Genomic DNA, 15217 nt, shown 5'->3' with positions numbered 1-15217 from the left:
TATACAAACCTGAGAATAACTGGGACTTTTTTTTTAATAGAAAACGTACCAATCAGCATTACGTAAAACAATACCGATGACCATAAACCTTTTATGTTTTATCAGTGAGGTAGTAGATGTTTCATTTGGTTTGGGAGATAAAGTAGTAAGTAGGGCCCCCCCGCCCCCCGATCTACTTTTTTGAACTTCCAGGAATTTCTGCTAATGGAAATGAAGTCATCAATGTAAACATAATTTAATATGGGGCTGGAGCAGTCAGGGAAACACCTTAAAGTGACTGTGTTATGATTTAATCTACACTGGGCATAAAATACAGCAGAAATTCACCATGTAGATGTAGGGGTATGGTGTTTTCAATCTTTTTCTCTTATGGTATGGTAATACATTGTTTTTACATATCAAGTATCTACAGATTAAATTTCTAGAAACAGAATAACTGAGTCAAAGGCCAGTTTTGCCTGGTTGCCCTCCATGAGAATTATCAATTTATACTCCCACCAGTATGTATGAAATTATCTATTTCCCATAGGCCACATAGTGTGCTGTCAAGATTTCTATGTAGCTTTGATAGATGAAATGTGAAATATAGTGTAATTTTAATTGGCATTTCTCTTATGAGTGAGTTTGAAAAAATTTTATAGATTTAAGATCTGTTTTTATTTCCCTTTCATTGAACTGTCAGTGTACATTTTGCAGGGGGTGGGTGCTATTTGCTAATCTTGGATGTTAGTATTTTTCTAATTGATTTGCACTGACTCTTTACAGATAACGAAAATTAGTCCCTTTTATCAGATAATACATTGCAATTTTTTCCTATTTCTTTTTTGGTAGTTGTGAGTCTTGCAAAATGTTTGTATAGTTGTCCAACTTATTAATCTTTTAAAAATCTATTCCATTAATTCAAAAGGCCTTCCCTATCCTGATGTGATGAGAATTCTATCTCATGATTTCTTCTGGAATTTTTATGGCTTTGTTTTATATATTTAAATCTGTGATCCAACTTAAATTTACTCTGTTATAAGGAATTGAGGTATAGATCTCCCTCTTTCCAGATAGCTGCTTAGTTGACCCAGCACTATTTATGGATTAGTTCATCTTTTTTTAAAGATAAAATTTAAACTAAAAGAATTAAATAGCTGTTTGTTTCTCATCACAGATAAAAGGTTTTATTTTGCATTTTCATGAAATTCATGGGTTAATCAACCATTTTTAGAATTTGATATGTGTTGAATAAATTTTTATTTTTAAACATTTGTGTTTTGAATTAGTTGTATTTCTCTACAGTAAGATATGAAAGTCTAAATCGGTTGGTTTGGGAATAAATCTTTAAAGTTTACTTTTAAATGAATTATTTAATTATAGATATATTAATATATGCCCAATGAGTGTCTTTTATATAAATATTGACCTGGATTTTTGCAGTGTAGACACTTCTAAAATTCTCAGTGGTTTATTCTTTGAGAAAAGGGCAAGTTTTTCTGATTGTAACATTTTCATTGTGAAAAATTTGAAAAGCACATGAAAACAGATTATTAAAAATTATCCGTATATTCAGAAATAATTACTGTTAACATTTAATGTATGCTCTTCCATTTGTTCTATGCTACTTTATTTTACAAAAATGAGATCTTGTTGCATTTAACGTTTTGTAACTTTTTATTTACAAATAAATCATGACCATTTTCTTATATCCTTAACGTGTTCTACTAACACCTTTTTTAAATGGCTGAGGATTAAATTTTCCAAGTGTTACCTGGATATTTAGGGTATTTACAACTTTTCACCATTAAAAATAACACTGTGAAGAACATCTTTGAATATTAATTCCTCCATATACCTCTGATAACTTTCTTTTTTTTTTAAATTTTATTTATTTATTTATATTTATTTATGGCTGTGTTGGGTCTTCGTTTCTGTGCGAGGGCTTTCTCTAGTTGTGGCAAGCGGGGGCCACTCTTCATTGCAGTGCGCGGGCCTCTCACTATCGCGGCCTCTCCCGTTGCGGAGCACAGGCTCCGGACGCGCAGGCTCAGCGGCCATGGCTCACGGGGCTAGTTGCTCCGTGGCATGTGGGATCCTCCCAGACCAGGGCTCCAACCCGTGTCCCCTGCATTGGCAGGCAGATTCTCAACCACTGCGCCACCAGGGAAGCCCTGATTACTTTCTTTAAAACAGATTTCTAGAAGTAAAATTACTAAGTCAGGGGTCATTTTTAAAGCTTTTGATAACGATTACCATGGTGCCTTTTTATAAAGGCTGTGCTAGTTTGTGCTTCCTTCAGCAGAGCGTGAGAGTGGCAGTTTCCTTACAGCCTTACCTTTCCTGGGAATTATTTATGTCTATTCTTTGTCAATTTGATAGATGATGAATAGGTTTTCAATTTGTAACTGAACCCAGTTTTATTTTTTTATTCCCATGGTGGCATTTTAAATAATAGTGTAATTTGTGAGTAAAGATATTCATGAATAAGATGATTTCTCTTGCAGTAATTGTCTTTTAATTAAACTGTAGGCTATGGATCATCTGCAGTCATTCATTGCAGACTGTGATCGAAGAACAGAAGTGGCTAAGAAACGATTAGCAGAAACTCAGGAAGAGATCAGTGCTGAAGTTGCAGCAAAGGTAAGATTTTCAATCATTTCATTAATACAAAGTATAGTTCTACCTCACTACTTTTGTTTTAACTTTTTATTTTGAAATAATTACATCCATAGGAGATTGCAAAGACATATATAGGGAAATTTTACATACTCTTCCTTTAGCCTCCCCTAGGTTAACATCTTACACAACTACAGTACAGTATCATAAGCCAATAAATTGGTATTGGGCCAATCCTTACATTTAATTCAGATTTCACCAGTTAGGCATATGTGTGTTTAGCTCTGTGCAGATTCATCACGTGTTCCTTGGGTAACTACCACCATAATTAAGTTACTTAACTGTGTAGCATCACCACATACTCCCTTGTGTTACCCCTTTAGAGCCACACCCATTCCCCACTAGGCCCTGGCCACCACTAATGTATTTTCCATCTCTATAATTATGTAATATCATTGAATATTATGTAAGTGGAATCATGGAGTATGTATCCTTTTGAGACTGGCTTTTTTCACTCAACACAACTTCCTTACTATTCATACAGGTTGTTCATCAGTAGTTCATTCCTTTTTATTTTCGAGTATTCCATGGTATGTATATATACCACAGGTTAACCATTCATATATTGAAGGACATTTGGGAAGGACATTGCGGTTATTGGCTAATACCAATAAAGCTGCAGTAAATCTTTACGTACAGATTTTTGTGTGGACATACGTTTTCATTTCTGTGGGATAAATGCCCAAGGATACAGTTATTGGATCATTTAGAAAATATATTTTTAGTTTTGAAAGCAAGTGCCAAACTGTTTTCTAGAGTGCCTGCACCATTTTACATTGCTGCCAGCAGTGTTAGTGACCCAGCTTCTCCACATCATGCCAGCGTTTGATGGTGTCACTATGTTTCTTTCTTCTCTTTTTTTTTTTTTTTGGCCGTGCGGTGTGGCATGTGGGATTTTAGTTCCCCGACCAGGGATCAGACCTGTGCCCCCTGCATTGGGAGTGTGGAGTCTTAACCACTGGACCGCCAGGGAAGTGCCACTGTGTTTCATTTTAATCATTCTGAAAGGTGTGTGGTGATATCTCACTGCAGTTTCAGTTTGCATTTCCCTAATGACTACTGATACTGAACATTTTTTTCACGTGCTTATTTGCCAACTGTATAACCTCTTTTGTATAACCTCTTCAGTGAAATGTTTGTGTATGTCTTATGCCCATTTTCCAAATGGATTGCTCATATTTTTAATGTTGAGTTTTGAGTATTCTTCAGATGTTCTACTCTACTCACTACCTTTTAAAAATGTTTTGTTGACTACTTATATGCAAAAAGTAAAGTACAGTGAACCCCAATGGATTCGAAGCCATCAGTCTTGTGCTATTGTTTCATTATTTTAAAAGCAAATTCTAGACGTCATATCATTTCACCTCTTAAACATAACCACAAAATTACATCCATAAAGGTAACAATTTTTAAAAATTATCCAATATCCAGAATGTGTTCATTTTTCCTGTGTAGAGTTGGTTTGTTGAATCAGAATTCAAAGTCCACATATTGACTTTTGTTGGTTTGACTTACTACTTTATTCAGTATAGTCTGGCACATTTTATGAAAACGCAGAATGGAGACAAAGTTACTCAGTAGAGTTTAGGTGACGTGATTAAATATAGTGCTCATATATGTGTGTACAAAGGGAAATGGATTCCTTTGTTTGAGGAGAGGGTTACCTTTAACCAACTTTTTCTGGAAAGTTCCCTTAAGATGGGGACTGTACAAGATGGGTATCCTAAAGTACAAGGAATCTCATTTCTCATGGTTGAAAGAGATCCACAGGTGTTGGCTAGACCCCAGCTGTATTGATTTATACAGTATTGTATTGGTTATATATCACCACAAAAATGCTGTTTAACAGACTACCTCAAAACTTAAAACATTAAATATTTATGTAGCCCATGAGTCTATAATCAGTGACTTAGGCTGAACTTGACTGGGTAGTCATTCCTGTCTCAGCTGGGCTCACTCACATGTCTTCCAGTCGGCTGGAGGCTGCTGAACTATGGCCTAGAAGGCTAGCCTGGCCATGTTCCCATGGTGGTAGCAGAGGTGCAAAAGTATCAAGCCCAGTCATACAAGCATTTTTTAAGCCTTCCCCTATGTCATATCTGCTACCGTCCTGTTAACCAAAGCCAGGTACATGGCCAGGTTCAGAGTCAGCGTATGATGGTACTTAGTTACGTAGCAAAGGGCACAGATGCAGGAAGGGTGAAGAGTTTTGGTCGTTAATGCAGTCATTCTGTGGCAGGTATTTACAGAAGATAACATTTTGTTAAAAGTGGTAGGATAATGATAACAGAGTTGGGGATTTCTTTGAGGGACAAATATATTGGATTGAGGTAAATTTAAGAAGGAAAGATTACTGGCACACTACTTTGTTGGGACTGGATGTCCATTTCAAATCAAAACCTTCTTTGCAGAACTTGCCTGGTAGTCCAGTGGTTAAGAATCCTTCTTCCAATGCAGGGGGCACGGGTTTGATCCCTGGTGAGGGAACTAAGATCCCACATGCCATGGGGCAACTAAGCCCACGCGCTGCAATGACTGAGCCCGCACTCCACAACTAAGACCCAGTGCAGCCAAAGGCGGAAACAAAAACTTCTTTACTAATATTATTGGCCACACAGGCTGAGTACTTATTTTGTAGCCAAAGTAAAGACTGTGTTTATGTTATCATATGCTGTTAAAACAATAAGAATGAACTAGATTCCCACGATGATGGTGGTGGTGAGGAGGAGGCATATCAAAACGCAAGGCAAAAAAAAAAAAAAAAAAAAAAAAAACGCAAGGCAAGAATTAATCCTAATGGAAAGACATGGACTAAGAGAGAAGGGTGCCATGCTTGTCTACTGAATATCAGTAATGTGCTGCGTGCATGTACAGGCACATTTTCTCGTTTCTCACAACTTTGTGAGATTATCCGTACTTCTCAGATGAGGAAGTAGATTCAGGTTACGTAATATGGCCAAAATTGCATGGCTGTCAATTGGTTTGGCAGTTGGACTCTAAAGCCATATCTTTGCTTTAAAGAACATCCTCCAGTTCATTTCTTTTACTCATGTTTGAGCGTATGCTATTTCTTGGGCATTGGAAATACAAAAATGGTATATAGATGTCTTTAAAGTGGTGTGATATATATAAAAGTAATGGTCATAGAAGATATAAAGATGCACAAAGGAGGGTATTGCCCTCTCTGCTTAAGTGTCTTAAGTGAGGGTAAGGTGTGGTGATTGATTGTTCACCAGTGCTTCACATAATAGACTCTTGAGTTGAATCTTACTGAATAGACAGACATACACTAGGCAGGTAAGGGAGGTAATAATGGACGACATCGCAGGAAGAGGGAGCAGTACGTGCAAAGTCACAGAGGAAGAAAACAACAGAGTAAGTTTGGGAAACCATAAGTGTAGATTTGTTGTGAAGTTGGAGAACAGAAAGAGATAGTTTGGAAAGGTACAGAGAGCCAAATTGTGTACAAAAATGTATTTTATACTTGGAATGCACTGCCGGAGCAGAGGTTGAGAAGTAATAGTTACATTGAGATCAGTTGTACCCCTGAATTCACTGAAGTAAAGGCAGGCAGGCTCAAAACATCTTGATGTCCCACCAGTTCATTTATGATACGCTCAGAAAGCATTAGTTATACTCATATTGCCTTAGATAATTTATGTCTTTTTATGCAATATTTTGAACTTTGGTACATTCTGCTTTTTATTCATGATCTTTTCTGATTCTCTCCAGGCAGAACGTGTTCATGAGTTAAATGAAGAAATCGGTAAATTGTTGGCTAAGGTGGAACAGCTAGGAGCTGAAGGGAATGTGGAGGAATCCCAGAAAGTAATGGATGAAGTAGAGAAAGCACGGGCAAAGAAAAGAGAAGCAGAGGTAACTAAATTCTTTATGGTAGTTTATAGAGCCTTTGTGTCTGTACTTCTAAAGAACATACATTTGACTAGAAATTATTGAAAAATTTCTACTATTTCTACTATTAAAGGAAATTTAAACCAGTTTAAAAATATTTAACTAGTTTGTATCATACTAATGGGTTGTATATCAAAATTAGTGGTTGTTTTGGAATTTAGAGTCATTGATCCTATTGAAATTTATAACTAGTAAATGAAATTAACTAAACTAGCTAGTCATACACAACAGTCTCACACACAATCCACACACGTGCAGTCTTCATATACATGGTCACTATGATACCCTACCCCCTACTCCATGGCCCATGCAACTATAGTATTCTCCCTTCTTACTTAGTACAGTCTGCTAACACATTGGGAGCCTCCTCTCATTCTTCCTCCACAGCACAGATCAAAATCTGATATCCTGCAGACAAAGTTCTATTTTGTTTGGTCCCCCTGATAGTTTTTAGAAAATCGAATGCCTTTGGATGAAAGTGTACTCTCCTCTTTACCATAGTCTCCATTGTTCCTAACTGTATCACACCTGGGTTTAATTTTTTCTTACTATCTAGCCTTTTAAGGCAGAAGCTCAGATAATTGGTTTATTTTTTAATTTTATTGAAGTATAGTTTATTTAGAATGTGTTAATTTCTGCTCTGTAGCAAAGTGACTCAGTTATACATATGTATTGTTTTCTATTCTGTTTTATCACAGGATATTGAATACAGTTCCCTGTGCTCTACAGTAGGACCTTGTTGTTTATGCATCCTATGTATACTAGTTTGCACCTGCTAATCCCAAGCTCCCAATCCTCCCTCCCCACACCCCTTAGATCATTGATTTTAGACCATTTAATGCTGTAAGTTTTCTTCTAAGCACGATGGTAGCTTAGAAGGTATGAAACAGATTTTCATATATTGTGTTTTTATTTTCATTCATTTCTAAATATTTGCTAATATTGCTTTGTGATTTCTTTTTTAACTTGTGGGTTTTGAAGGCATGTGTTTAGTTTTTACATATTTGGATTTGTTTTTTGTTCTTTTCAGATTTTTTCTGTTAATTTTAATTCAATTCTGTTGTGGTCAGAGAACATGTGTGTGATTTCAGTTTTCTTAAATATGTCAATACTTGTTTTGTGGCCCTGCATATGGTCTGTCTTGGTGAACTTTCCATCTGTACTTGAGAAGAATGATATTCTGCTGTGTTAAATGGAGTGTTCTATAAATGTCAATTGAGTCAAGGTAGTTAATAGATTTTTTCAAGTCTTCTGTATCCTATTGAGTTTTCTGCCTATGAGAGGAGCGTTGAAGTCTCTATAGTTGTGGATTTGTTTATTTATGCTTTTCATTTTGTCAGTTTTTGTTTTATTTTGAAGCTCTGTTATTAGGCTAATAGACATTTAGGAGTGTTGTATCTTTTGATTAATTTAACCCTTCATTATTTTGACATGTCCTTCTCTGTCCCTGTTAATGTCCCTTGTTTTGAAATCTCCTTTATCTTACGTTAATAAAAGACTCTCCAGCTTTCTTCATAAGTTAAGTTGTGTACTATAAACTCTAGAGAAACCACTGGAGGGGAGAAAAGAGTTATAACTAATAGTAGCAATAAAATGGAATCCTAAAAAATACTTAATCCAAAAGAAAGGCAGGAGAAAAGGAACAAACAACAGATTGGACATATAGAAAATAAATAGTGGGATGGTAGACTTAAACCCAGTGTACCAATAATTACATTAAATGTAAATGGTCTCAACAATCCAGTTAAAAAGCAGAGATTGTGAGACTAGATTTAAAACAAAACAAAACAACAACAAAAAACCCCCACAAGACTTAGCTATATACTAGCTACAAGAAACCCACTCTAAATACAAAGACACAGAGTAAAGGTTCTAGGCTGGGAAAAGATATACCAAGTAGCCATTCTAGATAGTTTTAATGTCTTAATATTAGGATTTCTTGAAATGTAGTTAATATCAATCCAGAAAATAAATACTATGAATTTTAAAATACACAAAGTATTTTATAGCTAGTTTATTTCCCCAGAAGACTCTTGGGTAATGAAGCCAGCAATCATTATTACTTTCCTTCCATATTATTGGAGTTTTCATAAAACTTCATATTATATATACTTGGTGATTTACTAGTATTACCCAGCAGCTCAATATTGTTAGCCTGTTATGTATTATCAGTTGATTTTTACTTAGGACAGTGCATTAAAATGTTTACTTTCCTATTATAGATTGTGTTCAACTGTACGTAATAGGAAACTTAACTTACAATGACTGAACCAAAGGAGGGTTTTGTTTTTCTCATTTAATAAATACTTGAGGTTAGGAAGCCTGGGGCTGGTACAGTAGCTCCATGATGCCATCTAGCATACAAGCTACTTCTAACTTTAAGTGCAGCCATCCTTACTATGTGGATTCATCTTTATGCTTATCAGTTTGTGGTAGCACTATGGCCACTAAGCCTAAAGCCTTTCCTCTATGTGTAAGTAGAAAGAGGAGGAATAACAAGGCACAAAAGTTGAGTTGACTCGTCTTGTGTGTTGTGTTTTCAGTTTTCCTTTTTAAAATTTTTTTATTTTGAAATATTTTAAGAAAAGTTAACACATCGTGTGAAGAATTCCCCTATGTCCTTCACCCACACTCTTCAACATTTTACCACATTTGCTTTATCATTTTCTTCCTACATGAGTGTGTGTGTATATTTTAACTGTTTGACAATAAGTTATAAATATGCTGCCTCTTTATCCCTAGATACTTCAATGTGTATTTCTTAAAAACAAGGATATTTTATTATATAACCACAGTACAGTTATCTGAATTAAGAAGTAACATTGATACAGTACTATTAATTAATCTGAAGACTTTGTTCAGTTTTTGCCAGTTGTCCCAATAATGTTCGTTTTGAGAAAAGAAAATTTTTTTTGTTTAAGATCCAGTCCAGGATCACGTATTGCATTTAGTTATGTTTCTCTAGAGTCTAATATAATCTGGTACCTCAGTCTTTGTTTTACATGATCTTGACAGTTTTGAAAAGTATAGGCTAGTTATTCTGTAAAATGTCCTTCACTTTGGATTTGTCTAATATTTCTCTCTCATTAGATTTTTGAGAGGAATACCACTGAAATAATGCTACAGCCTTATCAAAAGGCATGTGTTAGTGGTTGGTTCATTTCTGGTGATGTTACCTATTTTTCCACTGTGAAGTACTGTGTTTCCCTTTTGTAATTAATAAGTGTCTTGGTATTGACATTGTAAGTATTCTGTTTTCCATTGCTTCTTGATCCACAGGTTATAGCAGCTGTTGATGATTTTCGTCTGAATCTGTTGACTCCTTTTTAAAGAACTTTCCTGTAGATTCTGTCAAGCAGTGTCCACTTATATCTCCTTAGCAAAAGCTACATGGAAGCTTGGAAATGTAATGTTTTTAGCTGGCCATGCTGCTGCCTCAAACAAAAATCAGAATCCTGTTAATAAGGAAAAAGAGTAGAGTGGATACGCAAATCCACTAATAATTATTATTTCATTAATGAACTTAATATAAATAAAATGATTTGAGTACAAGACATCTTAATCTCCATAAGACACCTTTCATCTTTGTCTTTAGAGCTACTCTGTTTGATGGGAAGTCTTATCATTTGTACGCCCTGTCTGCATTTACATAGGGGGGAAATGATATGTGGGCAGGAAGGCAGTGGAAGGAAGCTGTAATAGTATGGAAGACATGCAGTCCTTTTCCCAAAGCATGAGCGACTGCTGCTTCCTTGATCCTTCACTGATGTATACTTTTGGGGTTGCTACATCTCATTTTTAACGAAAATTATAGAAAACAGAACATTGAGAAAGCCTTTTAAGAAAGTTGTATCATGTTACTGTTATGGTATTTCTTGACAAAAGAGGCTCTGATCTTTCATTTCCAATGGAGAAGTCCCGAGGACAGAGGATTGGGGTAATGGGGAATCTGTAATATTCATGACAAAATAGTCATGCTTTTGTGTGTTCATTAGAAACATTTTTGGTATAAACATAGTGTATTTTGTGTAATTGTATGATTTTAATGCAGTTTATATGAACATTGTTTCTGTCACTTTTGTTTAGGAAGTTTATCGGAATTCTATGCCAGCTTCCAGTTTCCAGCAGCAGAAACTTCGAGTCTGTGAAGTTTGCTCTGCCTATTTAGGTCTTCATGATAATGACAGACGACTGGCTGATCATTTTGGGGGTAAACTGCACCTGGGATTTATTGAAATAAGAGAGAAGCTTGAAGAATTAAAGGTACATTGGTAAATTAATATCCCTCACTTCATCCAGTATAGCCACTCATTCTTTTGATCTGTGTAAGTTGTCTTTTTGTGTAGTATTCTTGATTGTGATTCAAGACTATTCTTTTTTTTTTTTTCAAGACTATTCTTAACTGTGATTCTGTTAACAATTCATACTGAATAGTGTAGGATTGTAAATGGAAATACCAGCTTGTTTAATGGATGATATCTGAGAAACAGACTTTAAAAATCCTCTTACTCTGGGAGGAAGTACTATTTTGTCTTGGATACGATGTTGAATTAGGGAGGAACCTTGCAAACTGGGTTCTAAAATAATGCCTAAAATTTCCAGTGATACTTTCTTTTTTTAATAAAACGAATAGTAATTTAGTATGATGTTTACTTTAAAGGAAGATTGAAAAAATGATCCAATATTTATTTGAAATATTTTGCAGTTCACTAAATAGCAAACTGGTAGGACCTCTAGTTTTATGCTTTTGCCCCCATTTCAGAAAGGACTTAGAAACCAATTTTTTAAAAAGGACAATCACTGTCGATTAAATATATAGGCTGTTGTGAGAAAGGCAACACAGCTCTTACTCGTCTGCTGAGTTCTGAGAAGATAAGCAAACAAAAAAAAGGTTATTTCTAAAGAGGTGAACATAAGCAGAGTCAATGGAAAGGATCAATTTACTTTTCAACAATCTGATGTGGCTAGTTTTTTAAAAGAATGGTGGCACTGTAGCATTTTGTCATGAACTGAGGACTGTCTGAAAGATGGGAAACACTGGGAAGTGACTTTTTGTGCAGTTATCACTGAAATTAACCCAGGATCCATAGTTTGACATTTAAAATAATGTGGAATCAGAATCACCTAGACACGTCTCCATATTTGTAGTTAACTGTGAGCTCGTCTCAGTATTTGGAGTAGCTAGGATGACCTTGGGTAAAGTTTTTGAAATTACAAAGAGAGTTTCACTATAGCAAATGATTGTTTGGATTGAAGTTAAAACTCAAAAATGGTACCTAATTGGGAACCTTTGCAAATATAGACCTAGCAACAGAACTGTTTAGCATTTCACTGGTACTTTTTAAAAGCAGCAGCCTCAGGATTGTAACTAGAAGTCAACAGAAGACATTTCTATATTGGAAATCTTTAAAGAGTTTAGAATTCAGAAGACGTTAAGAGGAGAAAAATCTCGTGAAAGTGACTTTGAAATATTAAGAAGTCATGGAGAAACATGAAATTTTATATGGAAGGGGGGAAAGAGTTTGGAAACCAGACTTGTAAGCTTAATGATTATACCTGACAAATCTTCAAAATGAATTCTTATTAAAAACTTTTTAATGTTAGATATGGTAAAGTTTAGGATAATGCTCACTAAGAATGGGCCCAGTAAATAATGCTTCTCATTTAGTATTATTTGAACTGTCATTGTTTTTTAAGAGAGTTGTAGCTGAGAAGCAGGAGAAAAGAAACCAGGAACGCCTGAAAAGAAGAGAAGAAAGGGAGAGAGAAGAAAGGGAGAAGCTGAGGAGGTATGGAGTAATTGAGTAGTCCAAGTATCTGAAGTTGAACATCCCTGGTTCTAAAAAGAGATGTGATTATACAAGGTTGTAGATGTTAATAAATCTGGACATGAGAAATTTCTGTTTACTCTTAAAAATATTACCATGTGAAACAATGTTTATTCAAGTATGTTAACTTATGGCTGTTTAAGTTAAGGAGATTTCCTTCAAAATGTATGGAAGAGGGAATAATGATTGCTTCACATCTGTATGTTTAGTAAGATATATAACAAGGCCCTTTTCTAGCCCTCTGATTTTCATAATGGGCTAGCTTTGTACCAGGCTGGCATGGAACTATTTTATGATATATACTTGTTGATAGAAGTTTTGGGTATTTTTTTGTCCGCTTCTTTCATTGATTATTTTACATTGTACTTCGATTCTGTATTTCTTCAGTTTAGGAGCTATAAACTGTTAAAATTTTTATTCGTTTATTAATAGCTAAATGTGCACAGTTCTTTTTATGTTGACATTAGTTGATAAAATCATATTCTTCATATTTAGAATGTTTACATGTTCTGGGTCACTTTTGCACATTGGCAGCAAGTTGTGTGGCATCATGTTTATAAATTCAGCAATTTTCAGATGGGAGGGGTATGCCACAAAACATTTACGTGTAGTTCTAACTTAATAGTGTTCCCTTAATTGTATTACGTATCTCTGAAATTTAAATACCTTCTCTTCAGCAGATGTCCCTAAATTAATTAAAATCTTTGATAATACAGGACTAGGTTATGTCAGCTGCTTTCAAGCTTTGATCCTGTTACACTCAGTCTATTTCAGGACATTTAAACTGACTTCATTTGTGTTACATGGCTTGTAACAGGTAATCTTTTTGCACTGTAATGACAAAACAAAACAAAGCTACATATGGACATGTTCCTGTTTAGAGGAACTGCTGTCATTCTTCCGTTGATATATATGTTCTTCATTTCCTGGTAAATTTTACCTCAGAGCTTTATCTCTGTTCTCTTTTGTGTATACTAAGTTTCTGTGGAAATATTGCCCAGTATTGTAATATTTAAGATAATATGAATGGTATTTGAAATCTCAGTTGAAGCTAAAATTCAACAGAATATAGTGCCACTAGTATAAACTATTGAACTGAGGTGATAGTCAAATGAAAAACAAAATTCTTTGCAGGACTACATTTTCACATATGTAAAGTTAATGAGAAAGTACATCACATCTTACTTCTTTAATGACAAATGGCAAATTGCCTTTAACATTAGTCATAAAATGTTAACACTGTTTCAGAAATGGACCTAAGTATGGAAGATGAGGAAATTACTAGTAAGTAGAAAATGACACACAAAATGGGATTCCACCTATGGTATTGAAAAGGATAATGATAAAAATTACTGTCACTTGATGCTTATGATGTGTCAGCCACTGCACTAAGAATTTACCTATATTCATCTAATACTTGAAAGCCCCCTGTGAAATTGTTATTACTATCCCTCTTTTGCAAATGACAGACTAAGCTGAGGGAAGATACATAATCTGCCCAGGTCACACAGATAGTGAGTGACGGAAACAGTTAAGATTTACATCAGGCTGAATCCGAAGTCATGCTGCAACCATGGTATATATTCTCCACCAAAAACCCCCTGTGACTGACTTCCTAGTAACCGTAACGCTAGCTATTACTGTCTGTTGAGCTTTAATTATGTGCTAGGAAATATGAAGAGTACTTTATATGAGTATTGTGTGTCATACTAAGAAACACTGTATGCTTGAATTGAGTGTTCTAGGGATTATAGTGTGAGGTGATAATTACAAAGGATTGTCTCACAGATCAGAAATTTTATTCTGTTCCCAGAGGGAAAGAAGAAATGACAGAGATAAAAATAACGAATTTTTTCCAGGCTAGGAGGTGGTTTTTGGAGATTTAGTGAGTTGTGTTGTGTTTTAGTCTTCTAGGAGCATATTCTTTTTTTTAGAGCCGGTAGCCTAGGTAAGGGGTATGCCAGAGTGGGGAAGTCTGTAAAGTTTGTGGTGCCTTTTGGAAAAATTTGTGTACATACATACAAGCCTTATATTTATAAAACTAATACAAAAATTAGAAATGAGGATGTAATTTTAACAGTACATTGTACCTTTTCTTCCTTTTTTATAGTTACTTTTCTAAAAATAGATTTTTTTTTTTTTAGGTCTCGATCACATAGCAAGAATCCTAAAAGGTAGGTATTATACAAGATAAGTTGTGAAGCTGTGTTTTCCAAAGGTAGTTTTTATAGATTAAATATCTTTCTTAAAATGAGTAATTAGTACTCTTAATTCTTTCGTAGCTCACATTTGAGCAGTGTCATTTGAGAAGTTGGTCAGAAGATACTCATGAGCTACAATTTAGCTTTATCAGAGTAAAATCACAAAGTGCCCTGGAGTATAGAGAAAGCTAAAAATATTTCAGAGCATTTTATTAAAATCTTTAGAAGCTCAGAGTAAACATGTGACGGGATTTATTTTTAAAAATCACTTTGGGTCGTACATCTAAGAAACACATTCTGAGAGGTTGTACCTGTTCAAAATATAAATAGTTGGATACATTTTGAATGAGGGAATCCACGGTGAGTTAATTAAGGGGGAAACGAAAATGTTTGTTTGCACCCAATCTAGACTTTGAGTTTATTACTTCTCCCCTTGTACAGTGATCCCAAAAAGCTTTGAAGGGGCATTTTTAAAATGCCCCTTTAAATAGAAAGAGGACAAGATAACACTTTGTTTTGACCTTTGGCACTAATACTTGTGGGCTTTGAAGCCTTTTTTTTAAATACAGTTTTTACTAGTTTCTGACAATTTTTCTCTTTCTAAGGTGAGGAAACATG

General features: G+C 34.9%; 1 protein-coding gene across 1 annotated transcript in view; it reads left to right on the top strand.

The window, feature by feature from the left end:
• The window catches only part of LOC309827345 (putative RNA-binding protein Luc7-like 2), a 57758-nt gene that overhangs the window by 34364 nt on the left and 8177 nt on the right, over positions 1–15217 (top strand). Inside the window, 5 exon segments of the mRNA XM_082661953.1 lie at positions 2512–2622; positions 6391–6534; positions 10657–10833; positions 12268–12359; positions 14543–14572. Coding sequence (XP_082518079.1) covers positions 2512–2622; positions 6391–6534; positions 10657–10833; positions 12268–12359; positions 14543–14572 — 554 coding nt within the window.

Source organism: Grampus griseus (assembly GCF_964374135.1).
Source record: "Grampus griseus genome assembly, chromosome: 9".
NCBI lineage: Eukaryota > Metazoa > Chordata > Mammalia > Artiodactyla > Delphinidae > Grampus > Grampus griseus.
Note: the sequence above shows the minus strand (reverse complement) of the source record. Positions and strands in the feature narration are given on the sequence as shown.